At 40.9% G+C, this 16328-nt stretch overlaps 1 protein-coding gene across 2 annotated transcripts in view; it reads left to right on the forward strand.

Annotated features, from left to right (window-relative positions):
• The window catches only part of vps8 (VPS8 subunit of CORVET complex), an 81609-nt gene that overhangs the window by 33139 nt on the left and 32142 nt on the right, over nucleotides 1–16328 (forward strand). For both annotated transcript variants that reach the window (XM_023430538.2, XM_087169684.1), the window contains exons 16-21: nucleotides 2041–2076; nucleotides 4562–4652; nucleotides 6031–6077; nucleotides 6166–6255; nucleotides 11060–11106; nucleotides 14309–14531. In XM_023430538.2, coding sequence (XP_023286306.1) covers nucleotides 2041–2076; nucleotides 4562–4652; nucleotides 6031–6077; nucleotides 6166–6255; nucleotides 11060–11106; nucleotides 14309–14531 — 534 coding nt within the window. The remainder of the gene's footprint in view (nucleotides 1–2040; nucleotides 2077–4561; nucleotides 4653–6030; nucleotides 6078–6165; nucleotides 6256–11059; nucleotides 11107–14308; nucleotides 14532–16328) is intronic.

A 16328-nucleotide genomic window follows, 5' to 3' on the forward strand; every position in this document is an offset into this window, starting at 1 on the left:
ATAAGCATTTATAGAGTCTGTAATTGGGAGAGGGAGTTACTTGGATCTATTAAGTACAAAATTACATTATCTGCCAGGGGATTTATTTTATGATTTGTCTGACCCATTTTGAAGCCCTTTATATCAGGATCCTGTCTAATTGCTTCAGCTAAGGGCTCAGTAGCTAAGACAAAAAGTCCTGGAGACAATGGACAGCCCTGTCGACTCGATCTATTCAAGGGGAAATGCTCTTTGGTCTGTCCACCAGTGGTAATTTTGGCCAGTGGCTCTTGATAAAGAGTTTTTACCCAGTTAATGAACGACTGGCCAAACCCAAACCTGGCCAAGATTTAAATAAGTACTATACGGGATTCAGGGGAGAAGCCATCTTCCCTCGCTGATATATTAGATTTTAATGAGCCTAAGGCCTTTTCAATTTCTTTTTGAGTTAGGGAAAGGTCAAGATTCTTTTAGTCATCTTGATCAAGTTTGGGAAGTTCAATAGTGGACAGAAACTTGTCAATTTTAGTCACATCTTCTGGCAATTGTGATGTATATAAATCTGTAAGAAAACCTTTAGCGTGTCCCATAATATAAAACTATTGGGAGAGGAGGGACAATTTATCTCGCAGAATTAATCTGGTCCCTGACAAAAATCTGTTTTTTGAGGAAGGGTAGGGTTTAGACACCACGTGGGAGCTCAGCTTGTCTAGCATAGTTTTCAGTCCAGAGATAGACTGATTAATTTCTGCAGTTTTACAGTCAAGTTTGCTGGAGAGGGCTTGGGTACCATTTCTCTAAGAATGAGCGAATCGCTCCCGTCCAGGTGTTCCTGTGTCATTATACTTCTTGGTCGTTGCTCTTGAGAGTAGTTTTCTGTACAGTTGTTAATATTTGCTCCTTAGACAAATTTAGTTATTTGTTCTGGGATCTCAGGTCCATAATGCAGCTGTCCGACCAGAGTAGAAATAGGTTTGGGTATTTTTTAGAGGATTCACAATGGATTCATTTGGTCTAGTGCATGTTCAACTTGTCGCTTCAGAAGGTGGAGAAACATACGCTCCAGGGTCTTCATGATGTGTGATGTGAGGGGCCACCGGTCTGTAGTCATTTATCTCAGCTGGTCGTCCTGCTTTAGGTACCAGAACAAGACATGATGTTTTTCACAGGACCGGGACCCTCCCTGTTTGAAGGCTTAAGTTGAAGATCCTCTGGAGAGGCTCAGCCAGCTGGGCTGCACAGTCCTTTTAAAGCCTCGGAAACACACCATCCGGGCCTGTTGCCTTTGCAAGAAGTAGCCTCTTGAGCTTTGCCCTCACCTCCTCTGTTGTAAAGTACAGGAAACTTGACCCCAGTGTGGAGGGAGTTGCAGCTACAGTGTCAGGTTGTGGAGGAGATACCGTAGGAGAAGCTGCAGCTGAAGTAGTGGGAGAGAGAACAGGTGAGGCGGTGTCAAACCTGTTGTAGAACAGCTTGAACTCATTGGCCGTGTCCACATTACCTGATGTTGCCTGGTTGTTCTTCTCTTTATAGCCAGTGATGTTCCTCATCCCCTTCCACATCTCTCTGGTGTTGTTGTGCTTCAGCTTCCTCTTTACTTTCTTTTTGTAGTCCTCCTTCGCCTGCTTCAATCTCCTCTTCAGTTCATGTTGCACACACCTGAGTTTCTCCCTGTCTCCATCCCTGAAGGGCTCCTTTTTCTGGATGTGGAGGGTCTTGATGTTACTGGTGATCCAGGGTTTGTTGTTTGGAAAGCAGTGCACAGTCCTTGCTGGTATTAGCGTCCATACAGAAGTTAATGTTGTCTGTTGTACATTCAACCATTCTGTCAAGGTCAGGGTCCTTGCTGTTAACGTTTTCCTGTGACTCCAACAATACATTTCAATCAGTGCACTCAAAACAGTCCTTTAGAGACTCACTGGTCTCTGGAGTCCAGTGCCTGAATGACTGGGTGGTGAGTGACTGTGTGAAGACAAAGTTTCTGCTGTTGGATTTTATTCTGTAACATATATTTATTCTATAAATTATTCTTTAACAGTGTGATATTGTCTTGTCTTGCAGTCGGCTCACATCATGACTCTAAGGAACTGGAGAGAGGTATGAATGAATGATTCACTGTCTCATTGTGGTTACATAACACTGATGTCACAGGATGACTGCATCTTTGTTTAAGGAAGGATCTATAAACTAAATGTAAATCAAAGGAAGTAAAACACTGTTTACAGATCAAATCTGTCACTACAAGAACCAAGGGACATATATGAACATACAGTCTATCTATACGGTACATATACATACATATTACAGGTGATCTGAGGTATTCTGTCACACAAGCATCAGCAGATGAATAGCTTGAAGTCAGTAAGAAACATGATCAGAATTAACTTTTTATCCAGTAGCTACATGTTTGTTTTCAAACACAAAACACAGTTGGCTACATGGAGCAACAAGGATTGTGCTACAGAGACTATGTGCACCACAATGCACACACAGGTTTCAGAACTGTGTGTGTGTTTTGACAAACAACACAGTAAGAACTTGGTCAGATCACAGTTAAGTGACAAATCAATTACAGACTAGGGCTGAACAATTTGGGAAAACAATCTAATTGCGATTTATTTTACCAATATTGCGATTGCGATTTAATATGCGATTAAGTTCCTTATCTTCTGTATTATTCATCAAACACAAGCAATAAATCATTCTATATTATGACTAACACAATATTAGATAGATTAATAAATATAAACTGTTCTTTCCTGTAGGCCAGGCCTATATGCTATGGTGAAATAAGATGATGCATGAATTTATATGAATGACATATTTTTGTTTAACTACTAACTATTGACTGATTTGTTTAACTTTAACTTGTAAGCATGTAAAATTGTCCGTAGTTATGCAGACATGGTTCTCTTCATGGAGATCCCAGCTGGTCGAAGTCATTCATTAATGACATGAACCGTAAGACTCTGATAGGGCTCCATGTACGGCTTGACCACAGGTCAGTTGTAGTAGTGAAAAGCTACTCTGCTGCGACTCTCAGCTTGCATTGTTTATATAGCTCCGGTATGGCAACCTGGCTAAAATATGTGTGGGAGAGCATGCTGTACCACTTATCCAGTGTATATATCAAAGCCATAAACCCAGGCTTGGTCATTGTGCTGAGAGGCATTGTATCTTTCCCTATGAACTCTGTTATTGTTTGAGTAATTTCCCCGTGCCCCGTGAATTACGTTCATTTGGAGTTATGCTTTATAACATTTCAGTCAGTCATTCTTGTCAGGTGGTATTTGGCTTACTTGACACGCTGGTGGTCGGCATTTTAGCCATGCAACTATCGTACATGGCTTTGTTGTGCTGATAGAGGTTTAGTAGTGTTTCCCCATGAGGTCACAACGGTAGCAAGGCAGATACTGCACAATACCTGACGCTGTGCAGCGTCTTCTTTTTTAAAGCCAAAATAGTTCCACATAGGGGTGGGCGATATGGCAAAAATATCATATCACGATTTTTTAAAAATAAAATCACGATTTTGATTTTATCACGATCTTAAATTGGAAAAAGAAAAACAGACAATTTAGACCAAAGAGCCTTTCTTAACAGATTTTATTTCAGATAGTCGCAGTTTTGCCTGCATGTGCAAACAACGTAAAGTTTAAGGTAAACAACAACAACATTCTAATAAAGTGCACTCAAAAGTAGTAACAGAAAGTAAAATATCAATCAAAGACATTACTGACAGTCATTTCTGTGCAAACTTTGTAAATTACATTTGCTCGCGCTTGATCAGTTGCGGAAAATCCAAACCAATTCTATATAATGGAGGTGGAATTTCTTTTAGCGATCAACTACGTTTGCGTTTCAGCCATCGCTCTTCCTGTGCTACCGCTACACACACAAACAAGGAGGCGGGTAGGTGAGGGTTGGATCAAGTGAGAGCCTTCAGGCTCAGCTCTCCCTTCACCACAGCGGTGAAGCCAACCAAGCCTGAAAGGCTTCCTACTTTAGCTAGATGGCCTCCCTCACCACTGATGTTGACCAACAGGGTCTCAGGTTGCTGCCACGAAAGACACCTATGACCGTAAACCCCAATTCAGAGTATCCACCTCCTCAATGGACTCTCGAAGCTATAGCTAGTTATACTACTTATAAATAAATACATTTTGTATATCAGTAAAGCAATAATGATGATATATCTTTTATGTGAAGAAATAAGGGACCCGTCAGTGTACTCCTCATAGATAAACTTCTCCAATCCACTTGTAGGCTATAACTGGTTTGGTTCTACTTGACATTACATTATTCACAGCACTTTGAGGACATGATATCTGCAAATATAAGGGACAAATTGCATCATGTATAGATTCAATGCAGGACGCAGCATTTAATTTTCACATACAGGACAGTCCCGTATTATACGGGACGGGTGGCATCCCTACTGGGTATACAATGTGTATTTGTTAAAAATCCATGAATATGAAGGAGGATTTTAATAGAAGAGTTTCTTGCTGAGCTCCTAACCCTAACCATAACTGAGCTGACTCAGTATGATCCAGATCCTCCTCCTTGTCTCTGTGTCCAGCGTATAGACTGTCTGCTGAAGCAGGAGCACTTCGTTGAGGCACTCTCTTTGGCCTGGTCCTTCCATGAGGGAACTGCTAAGGCTGTGGTTGGTGAGTATAAGGCACATCACACAGTTCACATTAAGACATGTAGTAATATGCTCTGTTTCTGACTGTGTTAGTCCACTGAAAACAAGAGTATTGTTGTAATTTCTGTTATGACGTATTGTTATAAAAACATTAAAAAAAACACAAATCCCAACACATTCTGACCATGACTATTCAGTTACATGACCAACTGAGATCGGGTCTAATTACCTGTAGTGTGTAGTGCTGGATGTTCCAGAGCAGCTCCTGCAGCCTGTGTTTTTTCTGTCAGATACACAGTCAAGCTCATAACCGGCAGCAGTCGTCCACCGGCTCTGAGCAACAAGTTAAGACAAACAGTTGAGTCACACATGAGGTCAATACAACCACCTGTTATTATGGGACCAAAGATCTATACTTCGGTCATTTCCATGGCAACGGAGTAACTCTCATCTGCTGATTAAGACCATAACATGTGGTTGTAAGTGTCCGAAAAGATTTGTCAATAATTTATTCATATTTCATATTCACATTTTAAGGATAAGTTATTCTCTTCATTAATGAAACCCTCTGATCTTCTGAGACTTTGAATTAGAAAAGTGAAACAAAACTTGGATTTTAGTGGCTCTTCAGCTGCTCACTGGACAGGCATGGCTGTGTTGGACTGAATATTGAATGATGAATATTTGATAATTATGCAATTGCAGTTTGATTGGTTACTTTTTTGTTTTGGAGTCTTTATGTAGCTTTGACTGATTAAACACAGAATTGTTTTTCATGAAATTTCAATACATGCTTCAGTATGTGCTTAAACAGAGATATTATGTATAGAGAAATATTGATGTTGTTGAAGAAAATTCACTCAAGTCCTTAGTTTGAAGTTTGCTGTAGAGAAGTGAGTTTAATGGTATCCCAGGATACCGGGAGCCAACTGACACAGAGCAGGTCTGAGGCAGTAGACTGACCCAGAGTATAGGGCAGGGGGACAGTTATACAGTTCAAGACAATGGGATGGATGTTACAGACATTTGGTCAGCCAGGAAAGGAAGTTACAACAAAAGGTAATGTTTATCAAGAGGTCTTGTAGTGTAGCACCTAGGTTCAAGTTATCAGGGGGTAGAAGGGGCTCTTAGGCTGGATCAGCATATGCATGGATAGGGCAGGCGGGGCCCCTAGACTGAATCAACATATGCACAGGTAAGATATTGCTGTTAAGACGATAAAGCGTTGGTGATGTAAGGGGGAAGAAGGGGTGTTCTCCTTGATGAAAGGATCAAGGGGCCAACTCAGTAGGGTTATAGGGTTGTTCGTAGGTGTCAGCAAGTCTACACTGAATACACTGAAATCTGTGTATATTCTTCCTCAATGTAAACCAGTTATTGTTGATGTGTGTTTGTTTCAGGCCTTTTTGGAGATCCCATAAAAAGGAAGGGAGTGGTAGATGACAAGGTAAGAACAGGAGGCCACTGTCTCTTATATTAAATCTCTCTGCCCTGAATGTGCTCACCTTTGAACATGTACCTTTCTCTGTGTACAGATGGTAGAGATCCTTTGCCAATTTGCAGAGCATTCTTTGAAGAAATGTCCGGAACAAGGCAAGATCCAAGTGATGGAGCAACATTTCCACGTAAGCTAACACACCTGACATTATCCAGTCTCCTGCAGAGTGAGCACAGTAACAGACCAGTAACAACCATCAGCTGAAATACAGTGAATGGTGTGCTGATGACGTGCTATTACCCTCAGTAACCCAACTCGCTGCTGGTTACCTGGAGTGCTGCTGTGTCTCTCAAGGCTCTTGCCTGGCTTCTCTGTGATAGATGGAATCTGGACACCTCCAGGGAGAAGCCGGACTTTTCTGTCACTTTTCCCTTTCTCACAAGACTTAACTCGCTTGAACTCCATTCAGGCCCAGTTGAGTGGCTCAAGGCCTTCCATCTGCACCCCGGTATAGATGTTGTGGTCACTTTCAGACCGTCCATAAATTCTCTTATGGGAGGCTGCCATGTACCTGACTTGGTAAGGAGCTCTCTGCATCATACTAGCATGGCCAATATGAACAAGATCACTGACACGGTGTATACGGTGATTGTGACCTTCTCCAGTTGATGCCATGCTGATGTTAATGTTCCAGAGGTGACTCTCAGACTGAAGCTGCTGTAATAGTCAGCAGAATGAGGTCCCCGATCTTCCTTGAAACATGATGTAGGTAGATTGAGGTTTCCACAAGTGGGATTTACTCTCAGGCACTGACAACATCAAGCCACAAGGCTGCTAGGTCTCCTTTCCCTTTCTTTGCTTCCCAGATCAGCTGGGTGACCACTCCTGCGTGCTCAGTGCATCCCAACACTCTTGGGACCCCCTTCTGCACAGATGTATCAATGTATGCATTACTCAGGATGAACTCTGACATCTTTCGGCAACAATTCTGAAAAATGTCTTCAAAACTGAGGGGTGAGATGGTCCTGAACTGCTGGATTATACTTGAGCTCTCCTCCTTTGGACTCCAAATGCCCTCTGCACATGTCCACTGCCGGGCAACCTTTCCCCGTCTTCCAGATGACCTTGATGACTTTCCATAGTCACCGCAAGGGTTTCTGAAAACATATGACACTCCTCTGGGTCCAGGTGCTGAGCTGGGTCTTGTGGAAAGCCTCCTCAACCTCTTTCAGGTTGGGCTCCTTCCTTTCCTTAGGTCTTTTGTACATGTCTGTGTGTTAAGATGAAGATTCTGAGGGTGGTTATTTGGCTGTTACCTGGTGGATTGAGCAGCAAGCTGTCTATATTGACGTGGTTTTAGCTGGTTGTAGTTAGATAGCATGCTGTTAACTGGTAATATTTTAGACAAAAGGGAATATAACCTGTTACAGAGAATTTTGTGTTGAGCATGTGGGTGCAGTTAAACAGGGCGGTTGTTCCGGGACACTGGAACACTGCCCTCTGTGTCGTGGGCCTAACTCAACAAAATACCAGTAACTCAGAGGGTGCCCACCTGATGACCCTATTGACCTGCTAGTGCTCCTACATTCACACGCACATTAATTTTTAAACATGTTCCTTTATCTAGTAAGATAAATCTGGTCAAAGAACATAATTCATACCAGAGGGGTTGCTAATTAGTGGCTACTGGTAAGACGAGTGGAACCAGTTATACTGTGATGGACAATTGAGCGGTGGATGAGTAGTGTTAAAGTAGGAGTTAAAGATGCCTTAAAGGTATGTTAGTTCAGGGTCAAGAATGGGGTTGCCTGTCAATGGGCCCAGTACATATATCTCAGCACAGACTGATACCCACTGCAGGGCCTAATGATAGGCCATTGAACATGAAAAGTGGGCTTCCAGTGGAATGCTCACCCAACTTGTAGTTCATATATAATCATATATAATATGAATATAAGTAGCAAACAAAGTATAAGTATCTCAAATCTAATAATATAATATAATATAATATAATATATATAAAAAATAAAATACCTCCTTAGGCCAAATTATATGCTAACATGGCTTCTCATATCACTACTATACAGAGGACACGCAACTATGCCTGTTGTTCCCACTAGACACCCCCAGAGTCTCTGTGTGGATCTGTGCCTGTTTCTCTGACATATCCATAATGATGAAGGAGCACCGTCTTCAGCTAAATCTCTCTAAGACTGAACTTCTAGTCATCCTGCCAATCAGTCTCTTCATGACGATATCTATATCAAAATCTCCTCTTCACCTATTCATCTCCTCCATCACATCCTTCTCCACCGACCGTCTGCCTTGACTGGTGGGACTGGTATTATATCTATTGGTAATGGTGTTATTGTATCTGCTGGTAATTGTTAATTGCTGTAGTGGAAATCATACTAACACCTATAGGTACTAGTGTTATCAATACTACTACTACCACTACTACTGCCACTACTAATACTACTACTACTATTACTACTACTAATAATAATAAATGGTAACAATGAATTTTGTAGTGGCACATCTGGATCCTGCTGCTCCAAAACAGAGATACATGCAGAATGAAGACAGAGAGAGAGACACACAGAGAAGCACAAACTACGTTTGTGATGTAGTACCATATAAATGGAGAAAGAGAGAGAATGCGCTCAATGCATCATGGGAATCCCCTAGCAGTCTATTTCTATAGCAGCATAACCAATGGAGCCCACCCTAACTATTAGCCCTATCAAAGAGGACAGTTTTCAGTCTGATCCTAAATGTAGAGAAGTGTGTCTGCCTCCCAAACCCAGACTGGGAGCTGGTTCCACAGGAGAGGAGCACGGTAGCTGAAGGCTTTACCTCCCATTCTAGTCTTAGAAGCTCTAGGAACCACAAGTAGGCAGGCATTTTGCAGAGTGTTCTGTTGGGATAACAGGTCAGCTCTTTAAGATATGATGGTGCCTGACCATCAATGGCTTTGTAGGCGAGGAGGCGGATTTTGAATTCTATTCTGGATTTTACCAGGAGTGAATGCAGAGAAGCCATCACAGGAGAGATGTGGTCTCTTTTCCTAGTTCCTGTCAGTACTTGCGCTGCAGCATTTTGAATCAGGTACAGGCTTTTCACTGAGTTATTTGGACATCATGACAATAAAGAATTACAGTAGTCCAGTCTAGAGGTAACAAATGCATGGACTAGTTTTTCAGCATCCTTTTGAGACAGGATGTTTCTAATTTTCATAATGTTGTGCAGGTGGAAAAAGGCTGTCCTAGAGACTTGTTTTTTGTGTGAAGTACAAGACATGTCCTTGTCAAAAATGACCCCAAGGTTTCTTACTGCCATCCAGACTAAGTATATTATCAGATAATGTGTTTCTGATGTGTTTAGGGCCAAGTACAATAACTTCAGTTTTGTCTGAGTTGGGAGGTAAGAAATTGCTGGTCATCCTGATCTCTATGTCTTTAAGACACGCCTGAAGTTTGACCAACTGGTTAGACTCACCTGGCTTCATAGATAAGTACAGCTGGGTGTCATTTGTGTAACAATGGAAATTTATCTGGTTCTTTCTGATAATATTCCCTAAAGGAAGCATATATGGGGTGAAAAGTATTGGTCCTAGCACAGAACCTTGTGGAACTCCATGACTAACTCTTGTGTGCATAGAAGAGTCTTAATTAACATGACCTAATGTATATATCTGATAAGTATGACTTAAATCCGCCTAGTGTTGTTCCTTTAATGCCAATGACATGTTCTAGTCTCTGCAGTTAGATTCTGTGATCAATGGTGTCAAATGCAGCGCTAAGAACTAGTAGGACAAGTATAGATACGAGTACATTGTCTGAGCCCATGAGGAGATCATTACTAACCTTAACCAGAACTGTTTCTGTGCTATGATGGACTCAAAATCCTGACTGAAAATCTTCAAGCAGACCATTCCAATACAAATAATCACTGAACTCAAATGTTAATAGGAAATTGTCAGATAAAAGAGATAGATAGATAGATAGATAGATAGATAGATAGATAGATAGATAGATAGATAGATAGATAGATACTTTATTTATCTCCTAGGGGAAATTCATGTGTCCATTAGCTCATTGTTGATATAATAATAATAATAATAATAAAAACAGTTAATAATAAATAGATAATAATTAGATTAGTCCACTTCCTTTGGCTGAGGTGTTGTATAGCCTGATGGCAGTGGGAACAAAGGATCTCCTGGACCTCTCTGTTCTGAAGTGCAGTGAGATGAGATGTTTGCTGGAGCTGCTTCTCTGTCCTGTCACAATGTTGTGGAGAGGATGGTTGGTATTGTCCAAGATGGCCTCCATCTTACATTGCATGCATCTCTCCACAACAGTCCTGAGTGAGTCCAGACTCCTGCCAAGCACAGACCCAGCCTTTTTTACCAGCTTGTCCAGTCTCTTTGTGTTCATATCGGACATGCTGCTGCCCCAGCATCATCACAGTATTGACTTTGCCACTGAGGCAAATATGCCTCAGGCTGTCAGCAATTGGTCGAGGAGGCACTGTGTGTAAATAAAGGTTAATAATTATGTTCTAGTTTGTGTTGCAGTGAAGTGTCAGTTTATTTCAATGTAATACCTTTTTTTATTCAGTCGGACCACTGATGTAGGTAATATGTTTAATATGTAATGTCTGCCCCTGCTGCTAAAAAAAAAATTCTAGAGGAAACACTGCGCATGTTACCACCTGGCTCATCCAAGTAAGAATGAGCCCAGGGGGCATGTAAAGGACAGCATCATCAATTCTAGTGCTAGTCTAGTGCATGTTCAACCTGTGGCTTCAGAAGGCAGAGAAGCAGCTGCTGCAGGGTCTTCATGATGTGTGATGTGAGGTTGAGAGTTATGAGACATATAGGTTACTTGAATTAATCTTACAGGACTGTTGGAGTATGTTAGACAAATTTGGAGGGTGAGGATTACAAATCAATGTCTCCTCTCTCTCTCTCTCTCTGGTGTGTTCAGGATGTGGTTCCAGTCATGGTGGATTACTGCCTCCTGCTACAGAGAGAGTAAGTATGTACATTTGTACGTAAAAGTTTGTCCATTCATTCTGATTGAAAGTTTCATCATTCATCAGCCAAATGCCACGTGACTGAGTCAGGAAGTTACACCATTGGTTGGCCAGCCAAGTATCGGAATTCCCCTGTTGGCTGTTGCTCTTTCAAAATGTATTCTATGTATATATAAAATCCTTCGTATATACATTATATTGTGATTACCACAATTTAAAATTTGCTGTTGTTGAAAGGGGGCACCAGTCCTCAGCCTTTTTTAATTTATTTTATTGGTTCATTTGATCAATCTCATATTAGAAGCTGTGACTTCCTGGTTCAATCTCCAGTCTCTCCTTCCAAAGAACACAACAGGACTGTGTGTAAATAAAGAAATTTGTTAGCAAGACTACTATCTACAGAGTAAATGCAATGTCTAATAATCATCAAGATTAAAACTATAATGAGATACCAGTGTACATATGTAATACAGTTATACCCATAGGTAATGGTATTATCGTATCTGCTGTTAATCATTAATTGTTATAGTGGAAATAACCATACTATACTACATATAGGTACTAGTGTTATCAATAATACTAATAAATAATGGTTAACTGATCAAACAACATAATAAACATTCCCTAAACCTAATAGTAGGGGTGGGCGATATGACGATATTAGATCGTGAAGGATTACAATGTGAAGACGATCTTTCAAACTGCAGAGATCGTGGGATCGTCTAGGGCACATTCTATAAATTGCAGTTCTATGCTGATGCACCGACGCACCAGACGTATTGACATCGTCAACCTGACCGACCAATCATAGCAAATTACGGGCAGTGACACGTGTGTAGCGGTAGCAAAAAATTCCACCTCCATTATATGGAATTGGTTTGGATTTTCCGCAACTGATCAAACGCAAGCAAATGTAATTTGCAAAGTTTGCACAGAAATGACTGTCAGTAATGTCTTCGATTGATATTTTACTTTCTGTTACTACTTTTGCAAGAGTGCACTTTATTAGAATGTTGTTGTTGTTTACCTTAAACTTTACGTTGTTTGCACATACAGGCAAAACTGCGACTATTTGAAATAAAATCTGTTAAGAAAGGTTCTTTGGTCTAAATTGTCTGTTTTTTTTTTTCCAATTTAAGATCGTGATAATATCGAAATCGTGATTTTATTTTTAAAAAATCGTGATATGATATTTTTGCCATATCGCCAGCCCCTAGCTAATAGTAAATAAATAATGGTTACACAGCAGTCCTTTGACTATAATAGTAATAATAAAGACATTCTGTATCTCTGTAATGCCTGTTACCTTGTGTGAAGGATGCTGACAGTATGGTCACATGAAAGACATTGTCATAAACCTATACGTTACAAATCAGCCATTCTTGAGGATAAAAATCTGAGATTGATAGAGATAGAAGCATCACATGGGTTACAGAACAGTTAGATATTTAATTTTATATTTTTCTCAGATATGTGTCTGTGAGTCTGTTCTGCTGGTCACTACTCAGGATTGGAATGTGGGTTGTAGTTTATGACTCTTTTTAAAGATGGACAGAGGGACAAGGGGAAAGACTAGTTTGTGTGTGTGCATTCATGCATGCCACAGAGAGTTTAGGAATCACACCTTAGTGATAATCAGTCCCTTTGATGTTACTTGTTCTATATAAGAAACAATCAAATATTAATATACAGAGTCCTATTGTTACAAACTGGAGATCTTGTCGACACTCTCCAGTTTGCCTGGTATCCATTTAAATGATCCTGTGGACCCTTTGACCCAAGATCTGGTTGTGGATCTCTCTGACTGGTCTGTTTGTGAGAACGAATGATCCTTTGTCTCCGTTTCCTATCAATTTGATAGTTTCATGGTGGGAAGAGTAACAAAGGGTCAATTCTGGGTCTATAGCTCTGTCTGTCCTTACAATTAACTTCTTTAATGCCTTGCCTGATGCCAGACCCCAGGTACAATATGTCCGCTACAAAATACATATATGCAGTTGAGTGTAAAAGTTTGCATCCCCCTCAGACCCTGGGTGAAATATCAAAAAATCCATCTATATAGTACAGTTAAGCTTCAAAATAGCATTCCATAATCATTTATAGTTTTTCACTATTGCAAAAACACAGTTCCTGAAACTAGGGCCCTGTTTGTTAAAGCTCCACACACACAAACCAAATCATGTACACAAAATACAAAACGTCTTACATCTCTTGCAAAAGCAAGCACTACATCAAAAACTAAATATACTCTTCTAAAAATGATATTTTAGTTTCCAAACTTTACACACAAACACCAAATATATAGATCTTTCTACTGCCAAGTGCACACGACTGTGATAAATCTAAAACACTTTTCACATTTCTACTTTTCTAATGATATATGATAAGTATAAAAAAACTGTTACTGTATGTTTTCTGTCGAGTTTCATAATCTTTGTATTATTTTTAAGTTTTGTGTGTAAGCAATCGTAAAAAACTGTAAATGTTACCCTCTAAAGACCACTTTATGGTATGACCTCGTAATGGAGAGTATAACATTTCATAAAGGGGGATGCAAACTTTTGGACTGATATATTGTCACTATTTGAACATGCGTTAAATATTGTGTTAATGAAAACAAATTTCTTACACACAAACACCAAATATATAGATCTTTCTACTGCCAAGTGCACACGACTGTGATAAATCTAAAACACTTTTCACATTTCTACTTTTCTAATGATATATGATAAGTATAAAAAAACTGTTACTGTATGTTTTCTGTCGAGTTTCATAATCTTTGTATTATTTTTAAGTTTTGTGTGTAAGCAATCGTAAAAAACTGTAAATGTTACCCTCTAAAGACCACTTTATGGTATGACCTCGTAATGGAGAGTATAACATTTCATAAAGGGGGATGCAAACTTTTGGACTGATATATTGTCACTATTTGAACATGCGTTAAATATTGTGTTAATGAAAACAAATTTCTTTGTTTTACTCTTTTTGTCATTTAAAAGTAAGGGGATGCAAACTTTTGCATTAAACTGTATATGTGTGTGTGAATATATACTGTCTATATAGATGTGTATAAGTGTGTGAAATATGAAACTGGACTGTTAATTCTCATAGTAGCCCAGTAGGTATAGGAAACGTTGTAAAGCACAGATTTTATCGTTTTAGCACTGATAAAATGTAATGTAAAGTGTGTGTGTGCATAGAGACCTGCTGTTCAACCAGCTGTATGCTCGGCTTGTGGAGAACATGGTTGCTAAGGGTGTTTTTCTGGAGGCGCTGGAGTCATACATTGTGGCGGACCGCCTTGGTCACCTCACCACACCCATCATGAGGGACCTCCTGGCTCATTACCATGGCAATGGTATGATGGACAGCCTGGAGAGATGCATTGTCCATCTGGATGTCACCAGCCTGGACATACAGCAGGTGTGTGTGTGTGTGTGTGTGTGTGTGTGTGTGTGTGTGTGTGTGTGTGTGTGTGTGCGTGTGCGTGTGCGTGTGCGTGCGTGCGTGCGTGCGTGCGTGCGTGCATGGTGCATGGGTAGCTGGCTGACTTTCCGGCTGGCGGTCTTGCTGTCGTTGGATTATTTGGCAGCCGCCGTCTCGCTGGCGTGCTTGCTCTCTGGTCATCTGTGTGGGCAGACGCGTCCTCTTTGTCCTATCCAGACCTTTCTCGTGCTTATACTGATACACACACACACACACACAATTACTCACCGTGGTGGCACAGCTACTACTGTGACCTTCTATGTCTCTTCCTCTTTTGGCACCTCTTTTGCCTCTCTCCTTCCTTCCTTCCTTCCTCCCTTCCACTGGGGTGAGAGCTAAAATAAGTAGCGGAGGAAGTAGATCCAGCTTAGGTTACGTATATATCTGGCGCCACATTTGTGAAGATCTCACACAGGTGAACAGGTTTTCATCTCCTAAAATCCTGCAATTACCAAACGTTACCGTATTTTGGTGCGAATTTCGTGGTCGGCTCATCAGGGTGACGGCGTGACTCTGGGATGTGATTTTGGGTGATAGGAACAACGGCACAGATTGTGTCTTGAAGACTTCTGGCCTCAGATGTTTGATGAATCACAACCATTGTGTGCTCCCTCTTGCAGAACGCAACCGTGCCCACAAGGTGGAGCTGTGGATCGACTTTTGATTGCACCGTGTGTCACTGTCAAGGTCAAAGCTGGGTGGCACCTGCAGACTTCGTCTTTGAAATCTTTATTATTACATAGAAGCAACATGTCATTCAAGAGGGATTTTACCAGAATTCTTAAAGAAATATCAGATGTTTTTCCTTTTTCACTACTACAAAATGGCTTTTATTGATATATTACCTGTCATATTTACAATATATCACAGCCATATTTTACAGGAACCACAGCTGCTTTCTAGATTTTTTCTTCTCTACGTTTAACAGAGGGTGAGAGGAGAAATATATATTGGTTGGAAACTAAAAGGATATTGATTTCTGTAGCCCCACCACAGCTGTCATCTAACACTGTTACACCCATCTCCCGTCCCCAGCATCAGTGTCAGCTTTCTCTACAGTGGATTACTGTGATGCTGAGGGACAAGCCTCGAGGTGGTCACATCAGGCCTTGTTTTGCCCAGCACCCCTCCCTCTACTTTTCTCACCTCAGCGCTTCTCTTCCCGTACAATCTATTTCAATACTCTTCCAACCTACCTTCCTCCTCACCCCCCGCCCCCTTCCCCTCAGCAGTTACTCACAGTCTGAGGCCAACACAGCAGCTCTTTCATCTTTGGATTTCAGTGCACCAGTCATTCCACTATGCAGCACTATGCTCTTTCTCTCCTTTTGATGTTACACACGCTGAAAAAAAGAAATCCTGTTTTCAAGACTCTGACTGGAATCTGGTCTCTTTGGGACGCTGGCAAGTCGTGGCTCACCCAGGATGAGGTCAAATAAAGTCTGTTTGTCTGCAGTATAGGACTTTTCAGTGACGTAGTCTCAGTTCCTCACCGTTTTTCATTTCTGCGACAGCTGTCTGTTATCTCGCCCCTGACCTCACCTCACCTCACCTGTGTGGTTTTACAGTGTAAGCAAGTGTGCAGTTGAAGGTTAATATTTGGTGTAATAAAGACACAGGCATGTTTAGTATCATCCAGCACAAGCTGAGAAAATATGGGATCCTTTGGAGGCCAGAGCAGAACAAACACTGGTCATATATTAGAGGATATTAATAGTGCAAAGAAAGCAGAAG

Source organism: Seriola lalandi, unplaced genomic scaffold (assembly GCF_002814215.2).
Source record: "Seriola lalandi dorsalis isolate HSWRI2012SDOR001 ecotype SW California unplaced genomic scaffold, Sedor1 jcf7180002054907, whole genome shotgun sequence".
Taxonomy (NCBI): domain Eukaryota; kingdom Metazoa; phylum Chordata; class Actinopteri; order Carangiformes; family Carangidae; genus Seriola; species Seriola lalandi.